At 35.8% G+C, this 23,460-nt stretch overlaps 1 protein-coding gene across 3 annotated transcripts in view; it reads right to left on the bottom strand.

Annotated features, from left to right (window-relative positions):
• LRRCC1 (leucine rich repeat and coiled-coil centrosomal protein 1) overlaps positions 1 to 20,670 on the bottom strand; it is a 38,772-nt gene extending 18,102 nt beyond the window's left edge. Inside the window, exons 1-9 of one of the 3 annotated variants that reach the window (XM_019031849.4) lie at positions 20,331 to 20,670; positions 17,930 to 18,135; positions 17,548 to 17,613; positions 14,623 to 14,790; positions 12,436 to 12,611; positions 12,128 to 12,337; positions 4,127 to 4,320; positions 2,796 to 2,943; positions 1,207 to 1,355 (exon numbers count right to left, since the gene is read on the bottom strand). In XM_019031849.4, coding sequence (XP_018887394.1) covers positions 1,207 to 1,355; positions 2,796 to 2,943; positions 4,127 to 4,320; positions 12,128 to 12,337; positions 12,436 to 12,611; positions 14,623 to 14,790; positions 17,548 to 17,613; positions 17,930 to 18,135; positions 20,331 to 20,434 — 1,421 coding nt within the window. In that variant the 5' untranslated portion in view covers positions 20,435 to 20,670. Of the gene's footprint in view, positions 1 to 1,206; positions 1,356 to 2,795; positions 2,944 to 4,126; positions 4,321 to 12,127; positions 12,338 to 12,435; positions 12,612 to 14,622; positions 14,791 to 17,547; positions 17,614 to 17,929; positions 18,155 to 20,330 lie in introns of all 3 variants that reach the window. The other 2 variants (XM_019031851.3, XM_019031850.3) reach the window with 2 other exon arrangements.
• Positions 20,671 to 23,460: the final 2,790 nt, after the last annotated feature.

Raw genomic sequence — 23,460 nt, 5'->3', positions numbered from 1 at the left:
TTTTCTCTTCTACTATCTGTCCATGACTCAGTCACAGGATCTCTATAAATCTGTCACTACATAATGTTGGTTACTCATGCACTTACTGAAAGCAGGAGTGCTGTTTTTCTGAGGTAGTCAGAGCACTCTTAATTGAAACATCCTGTTCCCTCATCCATACCCAGTAGCTTCTTGTGTAAATTCAGACAGACATTTGTAAAACACAAATAAGGCAGGAAGTTGGTGGGCAGTGGTAGAAGGGCTAGTGATAACATAACGCATCACAGCTTTATAATTATAGAGGTTCTCATAGCACGCATGTTGCGTATTAGAATTGTCCTTATACTCCACAGGTACAACCTATCAGAGAAACATGCAATGGGGTAGAAAACACCACGTCAGTATCACAAAAGTGCCTAAAAGAAATCGGGAACTGGGCTGTGAACTGTGTACATCAACTTATCCAAATCAGGTTTTAGAAGGGGAATTATCCACTGCACAATCAGACAAGAAATGGAACCAAGAGCAACTTCCCAAAGTGTGTTAGCAAATGTCAAGTCTAGAAACCTAGTGCTCATTCAAGGGTAAGAAACCATAAGAAACTCTAAACATCTTATAATCATTTGAGGAAAAGCATGACGTTAGAAATAATTACAGGAAACAGAAGAAAAAAAGTTATTGTAATTTAAAAAACTGGTATTTTCACAGAATGAAATGACAGACCTGTATTAAAGAATGCAATACAACAAAACAAAACAAACAAAAAACCCAGATAAAATGGGAGACGTAATGGTGAGGATAGAATAAAAACATCAGAATTAAGAAACTGGGCTATATGATACAAAAGCCCATTGCAGAAGATAAGTATGTGATGAGATCAAATATGACCCATGAAGCTTAAAGAAAAAGGCTGCCAATGCCTGCCCTTTACAGAATCTGGCACTTTACATAAAGTTTGTTAATCACTGCTCTAGTCTCTTGCTGTTCTTTACTTATAATATTTATCTGACACCTTCCTGCTTGAGGGCTCAAATACATGTACCTGAATTTCTTGTTGATATAACAAGCTAATAAAGTGCTAAATTATCTAATAAAATTAGTTCAAATCAAACTAAAACCCACATACATTGTTGTTGATTGAACCACACTGAAACTAAGGTATTCCAGTTCTAAAGTCAGTATTGTTTATGCTATGAGGTATCTACAGGTTTATTAATTTCTTTTTACCTATCTGTGGTAAGTAGAGCCAGACTATGAATATCCTCTTTTTCATTTGCATGTTTATGCAGCTCATCAATATAATCCATGAGTTTATTTTCGGCTTGCTCAGCTCTCCATCTCTTCTCTCTCTCTTGGTCTAGCTGTTCAACAAGGGACTGAAAGAAAACAACAAAGTTATGTGAACTTAGAAAAGTTACCTAACTTCTCACAGCCTCAATTTTCCCATTTATAACAGGGGAATAATAGTACCTACTTCAAAGAGCTACAGTGAAACTTTTTATTTTATTTTTTTGAGTCTCACTCTGCCACCCAGGCTGGAGTGGAGTGGCATGATCTCAGCTCACTGCAAACTCCACCTCCTGGATTCCAGCAATTCTTCTGCCTCAGCTTTCTGAGTAGATGGGACTACAGGCGTGTGCCACCAAGCTTGGCTGTTTTTTTGTATTTTTAGTAGAGATGGGGTTTCACCACGTTGGCCAGGCTGGTCTCGAACTCCTGACCTCAAGTGATCCACCCACCTCGGCCTCCCAAAGTGTTGGGATTACAGGTGTGAGCCACTGCGCCGGGCCAAAAATTATGTTAATGGTAGCAAAGCATGTAGGTAAGTGCAGAACAGTGCCTGCTACATAATAACCAATCAATAAATGTTAGCTGCTATTATTATGCCATAGTAGATAAGATTCCTTTTTTGAAATAGTATATACTCATAGCATGGCACCCACATGCCAGACTCTGTATTAAGGAAACAGAGTCCTTACCAAGGCACACAAGGGAATATAAAGATTGGTAAGGATCTAATCTCGAACAAACTTGGGGCGGGGGTTGAATCAGAAAAGATTGATTTTTCATGAGAAAAATGAATATGTAACTTGGGAAACACAGGCACAATAGGTTAAGTAAGAAGAAAGATGAAGTGTGTCCAAAGTCATAATGATAATTATTATTTTTCAATATTAAAGCCTCTATAGTTGAGAATAAGGGGAGGAAACCAGTAGCCTAAAATGTACCAATTCTATTATGGAAAGAACAATACACAAGTAATATAAGGGGAAGTTAATGAAAAATATAAAATAATGAAACCACAAGTACTGAAATTTCTCAACATGAGAAATGTTAAGCAAATTTTAAAGAATTAAAACATTTTTGAACACCTCTTAATCTGGGATCCAGTGGTCCAAAATTGAGTTTCAGGAAAGTCCATGAAAACCTTGAAATATATACATTTTTTTGAGTGTAAAAATAGGCTTCTTTGAGAAGACCTGTAAATTTTTTTAGATACTGAAAAGGGTCTGACACCCAAAAAAAGTAGGAAGCACTACCTTAAGGAATAAGAATTAAAAAATTTGTAACTGTTTCTTCCTCCAGAAGCATGTAACAAATGATTTCACTTAAATCTGATCATAAAAAAATGTAATTTTCATTCGTTCAAAAATAACATTACATAAAATCTGGAAATCAGGAAGGAAAAAATAACCCATTTTCATCACTCCAATAAAATTCAAACACTTTTTGCTAATAAAAGCATGCATAATTTTTCTGGGACCCTGTATTTAAAATTATTCATACTCATTTTTTCTTAAACTCTTAAATCATACCTGGTAAGTGTTGTCTTCTGAGTGACTTTGGTCTACTTTAATTATTTCAGTCTTTGGCTTTTCTGATTCTTGTAACATAGGACAGTTTGCTAAAGATGAGCTTACATATAATTCTTTAAGGTAAGGTGGTTTCATTTTACGATTACAACTGTAAAGAATGAAACATAGAAAATAATTCAAAAAAGTAGTGTTCACATTACTTTTCTCTAAATTAACATTTCTAGTTGTATATGCAAACAGCTTTTTAAAAAGAATATTAATAAAATTATAGTAACTTGGACAAACTGCTTCATAAATTTTATAATGGGTGTGCTCTGTTGATTAATGAGTGCCTTAAGATTTTAAAAAAGATAATGATTTCATAAATGTTCAGGGTTCAACATTTTCAGGTAGGGTAGAATTCTTGGATATATCAGAATAATTTAAAAAGTACTGTGGTAAGATGATACCCAAGAACTTGAAAAGACAGTAAATAGAACTACTCTTTGAGAGTTAAAAGTTTAAAATCGACATACAATGGATCAAAGTTAATAGATTCTATCACTTGGTAGGACCAAAGAAATTCCAGGGTATGTCCTGGAAAAAGGTAGTGTTTGAAGTGAACTGAATGCCTCTGTGTGTGTGGGTATATATACATGTAAAATGTAATTGGGTAGGTATGGAAGAATTAAACAACAACAAAACAACAAAATATGCTTTGCAAAAGGAGAATTACAGAGGCAAAAGTTTACTGTAACCATCCCAGAGTAGTCATTTCTGAACCACTTGTCATGGTGATCCCCATTATGAAAGTACAGATATTGGTCTCCCTTGTCCTTATGGCATTAAACACAATCATCTTATTCACATTTAATCCTAAACTCAGTATCATCTGACTAGGATTTGACTTTCCATCTAGATCTGCCTACAAAGAGAGAAAAGGCTAGTCATGTAGACTCAAGTGTACTAGTCTTATTTCCCACTGTAAATGAATGCAGTGGAATTTGAACTAATGTTATTAGTTCAAATTAAACTAAAACCACATACATTGTTTTTGATTGAACTAAACCTAGATTAAACTAAGGTATTCCAGTTCTAAGGTCAGTATTCTTTATGGTATGAGATATCTTCAGGTTTATACATTAATTTTGCAACTTAGGTACAGACACAGAGAAAAGGATCCTTTTATATACATTTACATGAATGTACTGACCAGATCAGAACCTACAAGGCTGAAAAATCAAATCTTCAACATTAGTAAAGTAACAAATATCACCAAGAGATAGCTTCAAGAGAGAAGCCAGCATTATTAACTTCTGTGTGCCTTAAATTTCTAAAACTAAAACAAGTACCTTACAAAAGAGTTGTAGTTTTTATTGTGGTGCTTAATAGTTTGAATGGTTTTGGCATCATAAGGGATTTTTGATCTTCGAGGAACTTTTCTATTGCATTCTTTTCTGTTTCCATAGTCACTTTCAGAAGTTACATCTGTGTCTCTTTTTGGTCTGGGGTCTTTCTCAGGAACGTTATCTATTGAATTAGAAGTCTAAAATTTAAAAAGCCAACAAAATTTGTTAAAAGTTCAGTATAAAAAAGATTGAAATTGGAAATTTTCTGAAATATTATGACTTTTTATATGATTAAGGGTTTATAAACTAGAAATGTTTGATATTAAAGACAGGGAATTCAGCTTCTGGTATGGACAAGCAAGCTTCTACCATGTTGACTTTCCTGCAGATAACAATTATAAACTCTGGAAAAAATACAAACAAAACAAAAATAAAAACTACTTGAAGGCCTTATAAAGTGAACAAAAGTAGGATTATCCTAGAGGGGAGCTGACACCTGGAAAATGGACCAGAATGAGGGTGTTTCTGTTTTTTTATGGTTTTTAGCCTGAGAATGTATCACAATCAGCATCATGCAGAAAGTCTAAACCTCAGGTAGGAAAAACCAGACTTCTGGGCCTGAAGAACCAGAGGGCAGTATGAAGTGGACTGCAAGTGGCCCAGCAAAGAACAAAATAAATGAAATGAACTTTGAACTGCTACCTAAGAGAAAAACATACAATCTGAGTCAAACCAAGTTAAATGCTTACTAAAACAAAAATGTCAACACTCTTTGAAGGACTATAATCAAATCTAGAGTATCTACAACGAAACATTCACAATGTCCAGGACGTACTTCAAAATTGCTTGCCGTAAGAAGAACAAGGAAAATGACCTATTCTCAAGAGAAAATGGAGACCAAACCTGAGATGACTCAAATGTTTGAATAAGCAAACAAGAACTTTAAAATAGTGATCAAATAGTGATGTTCAATGAGATAATAAGAAATACACCTGTCATAAATGAAAAAACAAGAAAACTCAGCTCAGAAATAGAACTAAAAATAGAAATTTTATAACTGAAAAATACAATGTCTGAAGTAGAAACTGACTGAGATTAATAGTAGAGTGAGGCAATAAAGAAAGAGTACATGAAGCTGAACCTAGTTCAATGGAAGTTATTTGATACGAAGAATACAGAAAAACAAACATTGACAAAATGTACAGAGCCTCAGCAAATTTTGAGACAATATCAAAAAGTCTACATGGAATCTGAAAAAGAGAAGAGAGAATGGAGCAGAAGAAATATTGGAAGAAATTTCCCAAATTAGGTGAAAACATAAAATTACAGATTAAGGAAGCATAGAGAAACCCCAAGCAGGATAAATACAAAGAAAACCATCCTTAGGCACAATGCAGTCAAACTGCTGTAAACTAAGAGAGACAAATTCTTGACAGTAGCCAAAGAAAAATGGCATATTACATACAAGAAATCAAGGATTTTGAATTCATGTTAACTTTGCAATCAAAACTATGGAGGCCAGGGACAGTACTGAAAGAAAAAAAAATTGTCAATTGAGAATTCCACATTCAGTGAAAAAGTCCATTAAGAATAAAGGTGAAACAGACTAGTATCCACAGATGTAACGCTACAACATTTGCTAAAGGAAGTTCAGGCTGGAAGTCTTGGCTGAAGGAATATAACACCAGATGGAAATTTGAATCCTTAAGAAGAAATAAAGAGCATCACAGTTGATTTATATACAGATAAATACAAATAATGTTTAAACATTTTACTTGAAGTGATACAGTATTAACTCTAAGTAGACTGTTTCAAGTCTTATTTTAGAGCATCCAGACCAAAACAAAACCTAGAGAATTGTGACTAAAAAACCAACATATGAATTAAAACTGAATTCTATCCCACCACTTTGGGAAGCCAAGGCAGGTGGATCACCTGAGATTGGGAGTTCAAGACCAACCTGACCAACATGGAGAAACCCCATCTCTACTAAAAATACAAAATTAGCTGGGCGTGGTGGCACATGCTTATAATCCCTGCTACTCAGGATACTGAGGCAGGAGAATTGCTTGAACCCAGAAGGTGGAGGTTGCGGTGAGCTGAGATCACGCCATTGCATTCCAGCCTGGGCAACAAGAATGAAACTCCGTCTCAAAAAACAAAACAAAAGAAAACAAAAAACAAAACAAAAAAAACTGAATTCTAAAAATTATCCAACAGAAAGTAGGAAAGGAAGAAAAATGAATATAAAAGAGACAAACAGAAAACAAATAACAATAAAATGGTAGACCCTAATCCAACTTCATTAATGATTACAGTAAATTTTAACAGACTCTTCAAAAGAAGTGATGGCCAGATGGGATTTAAAAACAAGACTCACTTTTCTTCTGTCCACAAGACCCATTTAAATATAAAGACACAAACAAGTTAAAAGTAAACGGATGCCAGGATGAGATATGCCTTTACACCCACTAGGATGGCTACAATGAAAATGACATATAAGAACAAGATAGCAAGGATGTGGAAAAACTGAACCTTCCTATACTGCTGCTGAAGATGTAAAATGGTGCAGTTACTTTGGAAAGTCTGGCAGTTGCTCCAAAGGTTAAACATATGACCCAGCAATTCTACTTCTAGGGATATAGCCAAGAGAAATGAAAATCTATGTCCACACAAAAACTTATACATAAATATTCATAGAAATATCATAATAACCAAAAGTAGAGGCTACTCAGATGTCTATCAACTGACAAAAGGATAAATAAAATGTGGTATATCCATACAATGGAATAATTATTTGGTAATAAAAAGAAATGAAGTATTGATATATGCTACAATATGGATGAACCTTGAAAATATTATGCTAAGTGAAAGAAGCTAGTCACAAAAGGCTAAATATTATGATTTCATTTATATGAAATGTTCAAAATAGGCAAATCCATAGAGAAAGAAAATAGATTTGTGGTTGCTTAGGGTTGAGGGTGGAGGTAGAAGGAAATGAGTAATGACTGCTAATAGGTACCACTGAATTGCACACTTCAAATGGGTGAACCACATGGTAAGTGAATAATGTATCTCAATAAGGCTGTTAGATAAAGAGGAACATTTCATAATGATAAAAGAGTAACTTCATCAGAAAGACCAAGCAGTCATAAATGTGTATGGGCTTAATAACAGAGCTTCAAACATAAGAAGCAAATAAAGAACTAAAGTGAGAAACACAAATCCACAACCACAGAGATTTCAACACTTCTTCATGCCACAATTGATAGAACTAGATCAACCCCCCCACCTCTACAAACAAAAAACCAAGCATCAGCAACTGATAGAACAGACAGAAAAAAATGAGTAAAGACATGGTTCACCTGAAAATACTATGAATCATCCTGACTTAATTGTAGAATACACATTCTTTTTAAGAGCACAATGAATATCCACCTAGAAAAACCATATGCCAGGCTATAAAAAAAACTCAATAAATTTAAAAAGATGGAAATTATTCAGAATATGTTCTCTGAACAAAATGGAAGTAAATCAGAAAACAAGGACCAATAACATATCTACAGAATGACAAATGGTTTAAAAATTAATAAAAGACATTTCTAAATATTTCTTGGATCAAGGAAGAAATCACAAAGGAAATTAGAAAACTATTTCTAACTGTACAATAGCAAAAGCAAAACATACCAAAATTTGTGGAATGTAGCTAAAGCAGTACTCAGAGGAATGTTTACGGCTTTAAAAGGTTACATTAGGAGATATGTCTAAAATCAATGACCTAAGTACTTATATTAAGACGTTACAGCTGGGGACCGTGCCTCATGCCTGTAATCCCAGCACTTTGGAAGGCAGAGGCAGGAGGATCGCTTGAGGCCAAGAGTTCGAGACCAGCCTGGGCAACACGGTGAAAGAAACCCTGTCTCTACTAAAATTACAAAAATTAGCCGGGTGTGGTAGCACATGCCTGTAATCCCAGCTATTCGGGAGGCTGAGAAAGGAGAATCGCTTGAACCCAGGAGCCATGGAGGTTGTAGTGAGTTGATATTAGGCCACTGTACTCCAGCTTGGGTGACAGAGCAAGACTGTATTAAAAAAAAAAAAAAGTGCTAGAAAACAAACAGCAAAGTAAATTCACGGTAGAGGGGAAAAATAAAAACCAGAAATCAAGAACACAGAAAACAAATATTAATCAAATTAACAAACCCAAAAGTCTATTCTCTGAAAAGACCATCAAAACCCCTTGCTAAACTGATCAAGGCAAACAAATAAAAAATAGAGAAAACACAGATTACCAATATCAGTAATGAAAGAGATTTTCATTATAGATCCTATAGAAATTAAAAGTATAATAAGGGAATATTAACAATTTTATGCTGATAATGAGATGAAATGGACAAATTAACTGAAAAATACAACTTACCCAAACTGACAAAGAAGAAAAGAACCCAGAGCTAGATTTTACAGTTTGTAAGTTGATTTGATTTTTTTTTTCAAGAAATTCATTAAAGAAATTTAGTGAAAAGAAGAGCCTTTTCTACAAATGGTACTGAGATAACTGAAAATCCATATGGAAAAGAGTGAACCATATATGTATACAGATCTAAATGCAAAAGGTAAAACCATTAAAACTTTTAGAGGCTAACACAGGAGAATGTTATTTTGGTATGCACAGAAGTTTTTAAAGTTGCAGAAAACAATGACCATGAAAGGGAAAAAAATGATAAATTGGACTTTATCAAAATTAAACACTATTGCTTATCAAAAGACCAGTAAGGAAATGAATATGTGATCCACAACCAGGGAGAAAATATTCACACTAGATATATTTGACAAAATACTGGTGTCTAGCATATACAACAAATTCCTACAACCTGGATAAACAACGCAGTTTAAAAATGGGCAAAAATTTTGAACAGGCATTCACAGAAGATAAATAAATATTCAATAAGCACATGAAAAACTGTCCAACATAACTAATCATTAGTGAAATGCGGATTAAAATCACAACAAACATCAGGATACTCCCACTAGAATGACTAAAATAAAAGCAATGCTAACCTCACCAAATATTGGTGAGGTGGCAGAAAAACTGGAACAGCCATACGTTAGTGGGAATAAAATAGAATAACCACTTTGAAAAAAGGTATCAATTTCTTATAAAACTGAACATATATCTACCCTATAACCCAGAAACTGCACTTATAGCTGTTTACTGAAGAGAAACAAAGATACATGTTTACAAAAAGATTATACAGTAATATTCATTGCAGCTCTACTCATAAACCTCTAATAACCCAGGTTATAAGCTAGGTTAAAACCTTCAACAAGACAATGGAAAAATAAAGTGTAATATATTCATAGAATGGCATGCTACATAGAAATAAGAACTACTGATATACATAATAGCATGGATTAATTTTTAAAAGGTTATGCTCAGTGAAAGAAGCCCTACACAAAAGAGTATACACTGTATGATTCTAAGTATATTAGGTTCTAAAACAAATATTAAATAATATATGGTAGACAAAAAATAAGAAAAGTGATTGCCTCTGGAGGCAGTGGAGGACTGCTTGTCGGAGAGGCCATAAGGGAACATGATAATGTTAACCTTCACAGAAATTTGGATAACAGATATATGTATTCTCAATTCAGGAAATATGCAGACCTGTATTTCACATTAAAGAAAACACCTAAAAAATATTTAACTCTAATTAATGATATGCATGCTTAGTATTTAGGGAGAAATGTACTGATGTGTGTAATTTACTTTCAAATGTGTCATAAGATAGTTTGATACATGAATAGATAGCTACATGACAAAATAAATGTAGTAAAATGTTAAGGGTAGAATCTGGTTGGTGGATATACTGATGTTCACTAAGAAATTCTTTCAAGTTTGCTGAAGAATAAAAATGCTCATAATAGAATGTTGGAGAAAAACTAAAATAAAGGCAAAACAGCTTTTCACAGACATAAAATTTCCCAGTTCGGCAGGGTTAATTATGATTTTAAGTCCCATGATTAAGAAAAATAAATGTCTTTATTATAGTACAGCACATTGCAGTAATATTATGACTTTATAAATTGATACTCGAGATGAAATCATTTGAGTGTACGAACAGCTCAATGAAATTCAAACTGCATGTTTACTCTTTACCCCAAGTAAGACAGTGAACAAGAAGTCATTTTCTTAAACATTTTAAATATACATAGCAGTGAATCACCTTTCTTTCCAGATAGCTAGACTCCTGTTTTTGGTTAACAAAGTAGAAAGAACTAGCACCATAAGTGAGAAGCATGACATAGTTGAAGAATTTGGACATAAGGAGCTATGAATTTGGAGCTCAACTATCTTGCAAATAAAGTACTTTTAAATAAATGATTTAAACTCTGGATCTTCTTTTCAATAACAAGGACAATAATACATTAATCTCTATCTACTTGATTGGGCTGTCATGAGAATAAAATGAGATCAGCCTATGAGAAACTGAAATGTTCACTTCAAGTTAAAGACATTAAACTTCAATCTAAGTTTTCACTGGTAGAAGAGTCAGCCATTAGAAAAGATGAAAAGATGAAACCTGAGGAAATGGAGGAGTCCAAAAGTCCAGCCATACAGTATCAATGATGTCAAATAATATGTAGGCCAGCATTCTTGTCTCACTTCTATTACTATCTCCTTATTGGCTCAAACTGAAATCTCTATGGATTTCTGAAACACAGAATTCTCACAGCCTTATTCACTTTCACTCACCTAAGGCAGACCTCTTGTTTATCCAGCATTGTTAATATTATGTTATATAAATAACAGTTCAGGATTAAAAACCTCCTGAACCATAACCATTTCATAAGCATTTTCCACTCCTTCCCCCTGCCTAATTTGCGAAAAAATTTTGACTAAGAAAATTTAGTTATAGAGGTTGGGCGTGGTGGCTCTTGCCTGTAATCCCACTATTTTAGGAGGCTGAGGTGGGAGGATCACTTGAAGCCAGGAGTTTGAGAAAGCCTGGGTAACAAAGCGAGACCCAGTCTCCACACAAAGAATTTAAAAATTAGCTAGGCACAGTGGCATGTGCCTGTAGTCCCAGCTACGCAGGAGGCCGAGGTGGGAAGATTCTTGGGCTCAGGAATTCGAGGCTGCAGTGAGCTATGTTCGTGCCACCATACTCCAGCCTGGATGACAGAGTAAGACCCTGACTCTAAAAAAAAAAATTAGTAACAATAACTTAGTTACAAATTTTTAAGTTGAACTAACATATGACTAATAGCCTCTTTGAACTATACCACTATCTTTCTATCCTACACCCAGCTAGAAGGCAAATAAAGTAATAATCTATTGCAGTCAGATAGTAGTGGTACCCAAGAGAACCACCGCCACTGTGGATGATAGTGAGAATGCTGGAGTGAGGGTTGGAGACCTGAATAGCAGTAAATTCTAGGAACTGTAGTTCATGCACATAGTTCACAGATTCTAAAAACTAGAGATTCAGTAGCGGGGTAAAGAAGGATTAACAGCTCAGGAAAGTATAGATTGATTAGGTGATGGTCTACTAGAAAATGAAATTGATACAGGAACTGTGTAAATTAACCTGCCATTCAGCTATAAGTTGTAGAAGTGATTTTGACCATTAAACCACTGAAGAGATAGTAGAGGCCAAAGTATTCCTTTGAGTTAAGTAACACTGAGTCCAAAGAGTTTCTCCCTTGCTTACGGTGGAAATAAAAGGTGGGTGTAATAGAAGTAATGTAAAGTACTGCAGAACAAGACAAAGAAATTACATAATGAAGATGTAAAGGAAGACAAGTAAAGTGAGTGAAAAATTTATGTTACCTTTTACTACCATTATGCAATAATAGAACCCTATTTCTGTAGAGGAAAACAAAAATACACAAACACTGATGCACTAAAATAGGTTGGTCAGCTAGTACATAATTTTTATTTTACATTTTCTTAACTGTTTTCTTCAATAAACATGTCTATAGAGAAGTAGGAAAAATAGTTACTTCATTTAGAAGTTGTAGAATTTGATCATCTAATTTCTGAAGTTTTATCTCATTCTGCAAATCGCTTTCATGATTACTTTTCTCTGGCTCAGAAGATTGACACACAGACATAAAAGACGTCAACACAGCATCACTCGGTGTACTTGCAAACTGTTCCAAGGGAACTAACTCATCGATGGGTGCTGTTATCACTGGCATTCTATCAATGATCTATGACACAGAAACAAACCAAAATCCTTTTAATTTATATTCACTTATTGAAATTTGAAGGTATTTTTTATATTAGGAAAAAAAAGTAAATACTATACCTCATCTTCACTTATATGTAGGGGAGAATCAGAAGAAACTAAATTATCCAAAAGACCTTCTAGGCACTGCAGCTGTGATGAATTTATTTCTGCCAAATTTACTGGTTCACCAAATATGTTCTTGCAATCTAGGATTCTAAGCTGTGGCAAAGTCTGGAGAATAACTGCTCTGTACCCTTGGAAACAAATCATTCAAAATGAAAACTGAAATATTAAAAAAAGTCAATTATTTCTAGAATAAACTAAATTTATCAGCTACCAGATATATCACCCAGAATAGTTCCAGAAAGCAAATAATAAACTTGTTACTTATTCAACTTCTGCAGCATGTAATCATTAAATCCTTACATACAAAAGAAACAAAACACTTCTCCTCCACTCTCCATCCCTCTCAAATAACCCTCCTGATGAAGTTCAAAAAGTTAAAATAACTATCTCTAAAAAATTACTTTAAATATATAATGCATAAAACTAGTAGAAATTTATTCTAGGAAGGAAGCTAAACATGTCTTTTATTTTTTAATATGGTTAATATAAACAACATAAATGAACTTAAAGCAGGATGATGTGGATAATGACCAAAATGCCAGAATTTCCCTAGCGAGGTCTCAGCATTAGCAGAATATCCCTTCTTCTCTTTTAAATTACACATAACTAATATTAAAGCAGGTGAACTATCAAGTAATCAAGAATAATATGTTTATTTTCCCTAAGAACAATTATATCTGACAAATTAACATTCATTTGGTACTAAGGCTAACAGGAGCACCTTAATCCTATGTAAACGTAATTTTAAAACTAAGTATATTTCTAATAAAGACCAACAAAGTGGTTGGAAGAATTCCGAAAGTAAGAAAGAAGTCTGGCAAATTAGTATTAGAAATCTTGAGGGAAGAAAAGTTATTTCAGCAATAAGTTACCTCTCAATTCTGAAGGGAGGGTGACTGTATTGAGAGAAGTACCTAATTTAGGAAAAAAAGTGAAAAACAAAGATTCGAATTGTAGAAACCAGAGGTTCTTGAGATAAGATTATTAAAAAAAAAAAAAAATCTAACCTGAGGGTTTAGCAGAGAAAAGAAAAATGCAAGGCTTTAGAAATATGGTTTTCTTTCAAGGAAAGGGTTTCCTCAGAAAACTCTCAAATCTGTCCTGATTTTCAGGGAGACTTTATGGAAAAGAATAGGAAATATTTTCCACCTCAGGAAAACAATTATCAAATGTATCAGATTTTCTTCAGTGAAATAAAATTACCAACACAGGTTTCCATGCTGCAAAAGGCCTTCTTATAGTTGCATATGAATAATAAAATGAAGCCTCTGTAGCTAACTTGTACTCAAGCTGATCTTTAGAATGTATATTCACATTCTACACATTTCTCTTATTGTTTGGTTAAGCAATATGAGATAAGTGAGTTCTAGAAATGGTAGTCTGGTCTGCTTTATCTTTGTCAACTTGATTGATTCCCAATTAGCTCAAATAGCATTTCAGCAGCACCAGCATCTCTATATATTAAACTTTCTTAAAACAAAATCATTTATTAATAATGTAATAAATTCACATCATATGAAATTCGAAAGGAACATAGTAAAAACTTTTCTCATTTCTTAATCTCCAGTTACCTAGTTCCCTTTCCTTGAGTTAGCTAACATTATACATTTTTTTAAAGTGTGTATTCTTCTAGATGTTTTATGTATATACTGAGCACACACACACATGCGTGCATACATATATATGTATGTACATAAATGTTTGTATTTGTGTATGTGTGTTACCCTTTTCACACAAATGGTGGCCTACTGTATGCAGTACTTTGCAACCTGCTTTTCTTCCTCTTAATGTATCTTGGACATAATTGTCCATTAGTAGAAAAAGAGATTCTATATTCTTTCCTGTGGCTGCACAGTATTATACTATTATTAAAAGAATATACTATAATGATATAATTTTGAGGCATTCACTTATCAAATATGAAACTGCCTAAATAGGAGCATCACTGAACTGTTCATCTTGTGTTCTGTAACAGTCATTAGTCTTAATACACTAATTTTATTTGTAACCATGTTTTCCCCAATATAGAAAATGTTGCAAAGCTGAAGACTAAAATGAGGTCACAAATGCCAATTTCAGGAAAATAAAGAAGCTCTGAATATTAACTGTTAGAAAAAATATTAAATTAATTATTCATACCTGGCAGTTGACAGACAGGATTATCGTCTCCATCTTTCTCCAAAATAAGATTGGTCAGGAAGTGCAATCCTACCATACACTGAAGTAAGTGATGGATACTATCTATACGATTACTATGTAGATCAATATATCTAAGTTTATGCTTAATTCCATGAAGGGGAATCAATCCTGCAATAGGAACATAATTCTTTAAATGCCACAGCAATAGTCTTTCCAATAGCTAATTAGAAATAATTGCTAGATAGGTTATACTTTTAGAGGCAAACAGGCAGCATTAGATCTTGCTGTGAACAGCTATATCTAATGAATAGGCTATCAGTAAAGTTAATTGTTGCTTTGAAGAAACACAAGTTTAACATTTCTTTGAGGCTTTAGTCCCTGAGGTTCCTGGGCTCTGGTTCTCTTCAAAAGAAAATAAATCAAAAGAACTTCCCCAGGTGGATGCACACACTCATATGAGAAAAAGGATAAAGCAATGGCTTTAGGCTCTCTCGACACATCAGTCTTGATTAGCAGACATAAGCAAACCCTGTAGTACACTTCAATTTTGCTGGTTTGAATATAAAATAAATACATTAGCATTCATTTAATTCCCTGGTAATATTTCTCGCACAAGCTTATCTAGAACATTTTGTAGCAGTAGCTATTTCTGCCTGGCCCACCTTGGACTTCAGCTGCAGCTGTCATGGACAAGTACTAATCGTACAATGCCAGTGTACCCTTCAAGCACTTACAGCTTCTCTTCCTGCCTCAGAACTTTCTCCAAAATGGAAAAATCATATAAAAAGCTATGTAATCATACGAACGTTCATGTACAGGTCTTTGAGTGGACACATTTTAATTTCTCTTTGGTAAATACCTAAGAGTCAGACTGCACAATTATATTTAAGTGTTATGTTTACCATTATAACAAACTGTCAAACTCAGCCAGGCGCAGTGATAGCCAGTACAGGCTCAAGACTGTAATCTCAGCACTTTGGGAGGATGAGGTGGGCAGATCACTTGAGGCCAGGAGTTCAAGACCAGCCTGGCCACCATGGCAAAACCCCGTCTCTACTAAAAATACAAAAAATTAGGTGGGCATGGTGGAGCACGCCTGTAGTCCCAGCTACTCAGGAGGCTGAGACAGGAGAATCGCTGGAACCCAGGAGGCAGAGGCTGCAGTGAGCCAGGATCACACCACTGCACCCCAGAGCGAGACTCTACCTCAAATTAAAAAAAAAAAAAAAACAAAACTCCTTCCCAAAGTGGTTGTACCATTTTAAATCTACCAACAATGTATGCAAGTTTCAACTGCTTCACAATCTCACTAGCACTGTCACTATTTTAGCTATTCTAGGTGTGAAATGGTATCCCATTGTGGTTTTAATTTGCATTTCATTAATCACTAAGGATTCCAACCATTTTTTTTTCATGGCTTATTTGCCATTTATATATATTCTTGGTGAAGTGTCTGTTCAAATCTTTTGCTGATTTTTTGGGGGTTGTTTTTCTTCCCCACTATAATGTAAGCCCTGTGACTTATCTTACCTATTGTTAGTTTTTTCATCACTATAAGACACTGTTCCATATAGTGATCTTCATAAATACATACTGAGAGAATTAACTATCTTATCCATTCACATTTTTTAGATAAGGAAATTGCATCTAAACAGTAAACACCTTGCTAAACATTACATAGTAATGACAAGGCCAGGGTTGAAACTCAGTTCCTTTTGTTGTTGTTTTGAGATGGAGTTTCATTCTTGTTGCCCAGGCTGGAGTGCAATGCTGCGATCTCGGCTCACTGCAACCTCCGCCTCCTGGGTTCAGGTGATTCTCCCCTCTCAGCCTCCTGAGTAGCTGGGATTACAGGCATGCGCCACCATGTCCGGCTAATCTTGTATTTTTAGTAGAGATGGGGTTTCTCCATGTTGGTCAGGCTGGTTTCGAACTCCCTATCTCAGGTGATCCGCCTGCCTTGGCCTCCCAAAGTGCTGGGATTACAGGTGTGAGACACCACACCCAGCAAAAACAAACTCAGTTCTAATACTTCATGTCTTTAAGAGGAAAAAAGGTTTTAAAAAATTGAAATACAGTTGTTACTTCAGCTTAAGGGTACAGACTAGGTCTTTTTATTTTTTGTATACTAAGCAACTGGCATAGGGTAGTGTTCTTTTAGTGGGGGAGAAGAGTCGACAAATGAATCAGATTGTTTCAAATATTGATAAGGATTATGAAGATATTAGAGGAATTCTGCTAGTTTTAACAGATAATTCTAAGAATAGTCATGAAACTTTGTTCAACTTATCAGCTACATCACTTTAATCAATTAAAAAAGGCAACACTTTTAAAATCTCCTGAGCTATATTACAGATACAAAGAAAATCTCATTTTATTTGTTCCTTAACTTGCAACAACCTTTGGAATGCAGCATATTGTCACTGTTCAACATGGTAGTAGCCATTAGCTACATGCGGCTTTTTATTTTCAAATTAAAATTAAATAAAATTACAAACTCAGTCCTTAAGTTGCACTAGCTACATTTCAAGTGCTCAATAACCACATTTGGCTACTGGCTGCCATATTGAACAGCACAGATTAGAACATTTTTACCATTGTGGAAAGTTCTATTGGAACTATTCTTCTCTATATAACAGTACATTGATTAATTGGCTAAAATTAAAACATATTCCCTTAAACTGGATCCTTTCCAATTAAGTTTTTCCTGCTACTGATTACCTTGGTTTTAACTTCTATTTTGTACTCAGCTGTGGTTTTGGTACCAACAAAATAGAATCATGACTGGAATACACTCTCTAGATGAGCTCTTTGGCTAAAAATTAGATTAATATTCAGAGATTTCCAACATGTTTAGCTGAGCTGTTAACTTATCACATGTGGCACAATATTTAGCATACAGAAAACATAAGCATTTCTACTTACCACTAAGATCATCTATGTGGTTATAAGATACATTTAGTCTAGTCAGATTAATTAGTTCTTCAAGTCCTGAGAAAAAAAAAGTAAAATAAAATAAAGCCTTTATAAAATTTAAATAATTAATTACAGAGATATAGCATTACAATGTTATTTCAGACTGTTCTGAAGTAAATCCAGTCTGGTAACAGCAAAATCAATTTTATTGGCATTTAGAAAAAACAGAATTTTAAAAAAAATTGACACTTTTTTGGAGAAAATATTTTGTATAATGAGTTTCAGACTCAATTTTTAAGAGTTTCTGATATTTATTCCATTCTTTTGGGGAAAAAAATGGACCTAAATCATTTTCCTTATGCTAAGTGTTAAATGAAAATCGCTTACAAACCTTCTACTTTTGTAATCAAATTGCAGGACAAATTTAATGTGCACAGTTTTGTCAGTGTGTTTAGTCCTTCAATTCTACTTATTTGATTAGATGACAGATCTAGATGTCGTAAATTCCAGATATGATCAATGGCTTCGATCTTGGAGATGTTATTGCAATGAAGACTGACGGCATGAAGAGTTGAATCTAAAGATAATTCTGATATGCTACAAAAGAAAATATATACTATAAAAATAGATTTTAAAAGCATGAACAAATAACTAAAATTAACCAAACAGCATGTAGATACTAAATATGTGCTCTATTCATTCTAGAATGAAATCTTTCCTATTTGTGGTACCTTTGAAATGTCTCACAAAACACGGTGCTTCTTACAACACAACCAAGTATTTTGGATTATTTATACAAACAAGAAACCGCTCAAGGGAGGCAAGTGACAGTGGACATTTCTAACTCCTATGTGCAGTCATCAGCATATATTGAAGGCAGTGCTGAATAGTAGTCAATAACTGTAAAGGCTTTGGAATGTTAATATCCCAGTTTGAATCTGCATTCTATCACGGTTTTGCTGTGTGATTTGAGCAAATGACAACCTGAGCCTCAGTTTTCTTACCTCAATTAATTCTCACAATAACTCTAAGCAGTGGGTATCTTAAGGATACCTAAATTTATGGAAATTAAATAGCTTGCCCAAATTCTTGCAGCTAACAGAGCATATGTAAATCCAGATCTCATGCTGGAGATTATAACTTTATTTTCTTCTTTGTGTGCAATAGCTATTTAATCCACAGTCTATTGCATTTTCAAAAAGAAACCATGTTATTGCAATTCCTATTGAAAAAGTCCCTGTCCTCCCTTGTTGAAAGTTAATGGATCTCCCCTAAACAGAACTCATCTCTTCACTCCAATTACTATTTATAACTGAAGCTTCTCCTGAAGATAGTAGTTCCAGGAACACAAACTACAGCATACACAGTTTGGAGTTGCTAGATGGGAGATACACCCAGGAACACACAATGTCATGGGCATCTGCTGTAGGTTGAGTAGCAGCTATCTTACAGCTGTAGGAAACCTAACTCTGACAGCAGGGAAGCATTTGCAAATTTCAAACTAGCAACCTTTAAATGTGACTATCTGGGGCATTTCCCACTTATCCTGCTGTGTCATTTACTTGAGTTCTTATTTAGTGCCAGACCTTATGCTGTTAACACATGCTCTTAATGACAGTCATTTACTTTCTGACACATTTCAGTTTCTCGACATTAATAATGTGCAGATATTGTGAGATAGAAAAAGCATAGTGAAATTAGACGGAAAATGGGTTTGAATCCGAACTTAATTCTTCATGAAGTGTATAAAGATGAACAAATTGTCAATAGATTCTGAGTCTCATTCATCACTTGTAAATGAGAAAAATTACTACCTTGTAGAATTGCTGTGAGGATTACTGATAATGTATATAACATGCACACAACAGACAGCATTCAGTAAATGGCAGCTAGTATTAAATAGAAATGTAAAATGTCCCTTGAACAGCATCTTCTTGGGATCATCTGGCAAAGTTTAAATCAGAATCCAGAACAAGATGCTTAATTATCAGTAGCAGAGTTCGCGTAGAGGACACGCTACAAAGGAACAGCGTGTGCAAAGGCACAGAGAGGTCTGCTATGGAATTGCCTGTAGCTCAGTACAGCTAAATAAAATGTAAGTGGAGAAATGTTAGGGGTCGAGACTAAAGAGCCTGAAATGCAGGTGGAGACCTGCTTTACAGTATTACAGAACCAAGTGACTCATATGCTTTGCACAAGTCGGGGCTTCAAGAGAGAGGGAAACGGTGAACTAAATATAGTAAGTTTAGTACTTTCAAAAAGTATATGAATATTTGTATTGCAATGTTCTGTAACGGACAAATGATTTCGAATGGAGACAAGGAGAACTGAGGCAAAACTAACAGGCAGCAGCGATTGCCCGCTCATAGCTGCCAGAGATACTATCCTGCAGGTTTTTTTCAGAGGGAAGAACAGGAAAGACGAGAGAACACGAGAAAACCAACAATTAAACGGCAAGCAAAGGAATAACCACCAGTAAGTAAGGAAAACCAGCAGAAGGAAAGAGTGGTCAGAAGCTGGTGGAGGACAAGGTCCTGGGGAAGTTTCTAGGCTAAGCAGAGTCTTGTGAAACGCTGGGCAAGAGACACGGGCGGGAAGGCATCCACGGCTCATTCAACCTGGCACTTCGGCAGATAAGATTTGGAGGAGCGGGGAGGCCGAAAGCCAGACTGCGTTCACTTATGGTCTTGGTAAAGCAGTGCCGCGCCTCCACTCCGGTGTCGCCGCCAGCCACTCGTGGCCCCGGCTCTGGGGAGTGCGCGGGTCGCTCCTGGCTGCGGAGCGCCCTTTACCTCTGCAAGCCTTTGTCCATGAAGCATACATCCCCGCAGCTGCTGTCGCCGTCTTCGTTTTCCACTTCCGCCTCTGCCGCCACCACCGCCGCCGCCGCCTCCATAGCACCGGCGACGGGGAGCGGGGTCTTAACCGGCACCCAGCGAGGGGTCCGTGAGCTTGGGACAAGCCTCCCGGAAGCGCGGAAGGGCGGCCCGAGGGGGCGGGGCGGGGCGAGGACCCACCCTCCAACCGACAGCCGGGAACTTTCCCGCCTTGACGGTGACGCAAAACTGGAATCCTTGTCCCAACTGTGGGCTTCTTTCGTTTTTACAGCATCTGCGGTGCGACTCTTGAACTTGCTGTAAAGTAAAACTGCTTCCCGGGCGTGTAGGAGCTGGAGAATGAATGGATTTGTCCTGTGTGCTTCTGTATATTTGCCTATTAGCCGACTGACTTCTGAAGGCAGTTTTCACAGCGGTTTGGCTTTACGTGCCTTTACATAGCCTTACATACGTATAAATTGTTCCTCTGGCCATTGCACCTCCTGTTGATTCATTGAACAATTTGTGGGATGCCTTACTGTATGTCAGTCACTTCCCTGTATGAGGAAGAAAAAGATGAAGCCTATTCTTGTTCCTGGAAACATTCGCAGCCCCATAGAGGAAACAGAATTGCCATACAGTACGACGAATGCTAAGAATAACACAAGGGCATCGAAACCAACTCTAGAGTGATATGGGTAGTGGCTACGTTTTCTAAAAGAAGTGATTGATGACTGAATAGAGTCTTGCTGGGTCAAGGGGAGTTCTGGATGAATGGCATTACAGGTGGGAAAGTAATACCTGTATGAGGTCAAATAACCCTCCTGGCTAGATTGCTTCCTAAGGCATAGTAATATTTTAAAACGGAGCAAATGGTGCAGTAGTCCATTTGAAGTGGACTATTTCCTTTTGAAATAACTCATATAGACAAAAATAAAAAAGATGTTTTAAAAAATGAGCAAAACCCACATGACATATAGGACACCATAAAGTGACCAAATATTCAAAATTTTGGAGTCTCAGAAGGCAAAGAGAAAACAATAGAGTTAGAAAAATGGTTCAACAAAATACTATATGAAAACTTCCCAAGTCTAGCAAGAGATTTAGACACCCAGGCACAGGAGGCCAAAGGTTCCCAAACAGATACAATGCAAAAAGGTTTTCTTTTAAAAAAAATTTCATCTCACTTTTTATTTTAGATTCGGGGGTACATGTGCAGGTTTGTTACATAAGTATATTGCACGATGCTGAGGTTGTGGCTTCTAATGATCCTGTAACCCAAATAGTAAATATAGCACTTGATAGGTAGTTATTCAACTCTTGCCTTCTCCCTTTTGGAGTCCCCAGTGTCTGTTGTTCCCATCTTTGTGTTCATGTGTATCCAGTGTTTAGCTGCCACTTGGAAGTGAGAACATATGGTATTTGGTTTTCTGTTTCTGTGTTAATTCACTTAGGATAATGACCTTCAGCTGCATCCATATTGCTGTAAAGGACATGATTTTGTTCTTTTTTATGGCTGCATGTTGGTGTATATGTGCCACATTTTCTTTATCCAGTCTATCATTGATGGGCATCAGGGCTCATTCCATGCCTTTGCTACTGTGCTGCAATAAACATATGAATGCAGGTGTCTTTTTGGTAAAACAATTTATTTTTCTTTGGCTAGATACCTGGTCATGGGATTCCTGGATTGAATGGTAATTCTATTTTTAGTTCTTTGTGAAATCTCCAAACTGCTTTCCACAGTGGCTGCAATTTGCATTCCCGCTGATGGTGTGTAAGTATTACTTTTTCTCTGCAACCTCACTAACATCTCATATTTTCTGACTTTTTAATAAAACCCACTCTGACTGCTGTGAGATGATATCTTATTATAGTTTTGATTTACATCTCTCTGATTATTAGTGATGTTGAGCATTTAAAAATATGTTTCTTGGCTGCTTGCATGTCTTCTTTCGCAAAAAAGAAAAGAAAAGAAAAAGTGTCCTTTATGGCCCATTGTAGTCAAACTGATAAAAGTCAAAGACAAAGAATTCTAAAAACAGCAAGAGAAAAACATCTAGTCATTTATAAGGGAACCCTCAACAAACTAACAGTGGATTTCTCACCAAAAACTTTACAAGCCGGCAGAGAATGGGATGATAAATTCAAAGTGCTGAAAGAAAAAAAAGCCAGCCAAGTACTCAACAAAGTTATCCTTCATAAACGAAGGAAAAATAAAATCTTTCCAAGATAAGCAAAAGCAAAAGAATTCATCACCAGTCGACTGGACCTACAAAAATGCGCATGAGAGTCTTACATATGGAAACAAAAGGACAATATTTACCAGCATGAAAACACACAAAAATATAAAGTCCACTGGTAGATCAAACACACAAGAAAGAGAAAGGACTCAAATGTTACCATTACAGAAAACCACCAAACCACAATCATAAACAATGATAGAGAAGGAAAGGAACAAGGAATATACAAAAATAACCAGAAATGGATTAATAAAATGATAGGAATAAGCCCTCACGTATCAATCATAACCTTATGCAAATGGAATAAATTTTCCACCTGGAAGATATAGCTTGAATTAATGGATTAAAAAATGACCCAACAATAGTCTGCTTAGAAGAAACTCATCACACTTGTAAAGACACATATGGACTGAAAGTAAAGGGAAGAAAAAAGATATTTTATGCAAATGGAAACCAAAAGCCAGCAGGAATAGCTATATGAATATTAGATACAATAGACTGTAAGTTAAAAATAGTAAAAAAGAGACAAGAAAGGTCACTATGTAATGATAAAGGGATCGGGCACGGTGGCTCATGCCTGTAATCCTAGCACTTTGGGAGGCCGAGGCGGGTGAATTGCCTGAGCTCAGGAGTTTGAGACCAGCCTCGGTAACACGGTGAAACCCCGTCTCTACTAAAATGCAAAAAATTAGAGGGGCTGGCTGCGTGTGCCTGTAATCCCAGCTACTCAGGAGGCTGAGACAGGAGAATCACTTGAACCCGGGAGGTGGAGGTTGCAGTGAACTGAGATCGCGCCACTGCACTCCAGCCTGGGCGACAGAGTTAGACTGTCTCAAAAAAAAAAAAAAAATCAATTCAGCAAG

This window comes from Gorilla gorilla, chromosome 7 (genome assembly GCF_029281585.2).
Source record: "Gorilla gorilla gorilla isolate KB3781 chromosome 7, NHGRI_mGorGor1-v2.1_pri, whole genome shotgun sequence".
Classification (NCBI taxonomy): Eukaryota; Metazoa; Chordata; class Mammalia; order Primates; family Hominidae; genus Gorilla; species Gorilla gorilla.
Note: the sequence above shows the minus strand (reverse complement) of the source record. Positions and strands in the feature narration are given on the sequence as shown.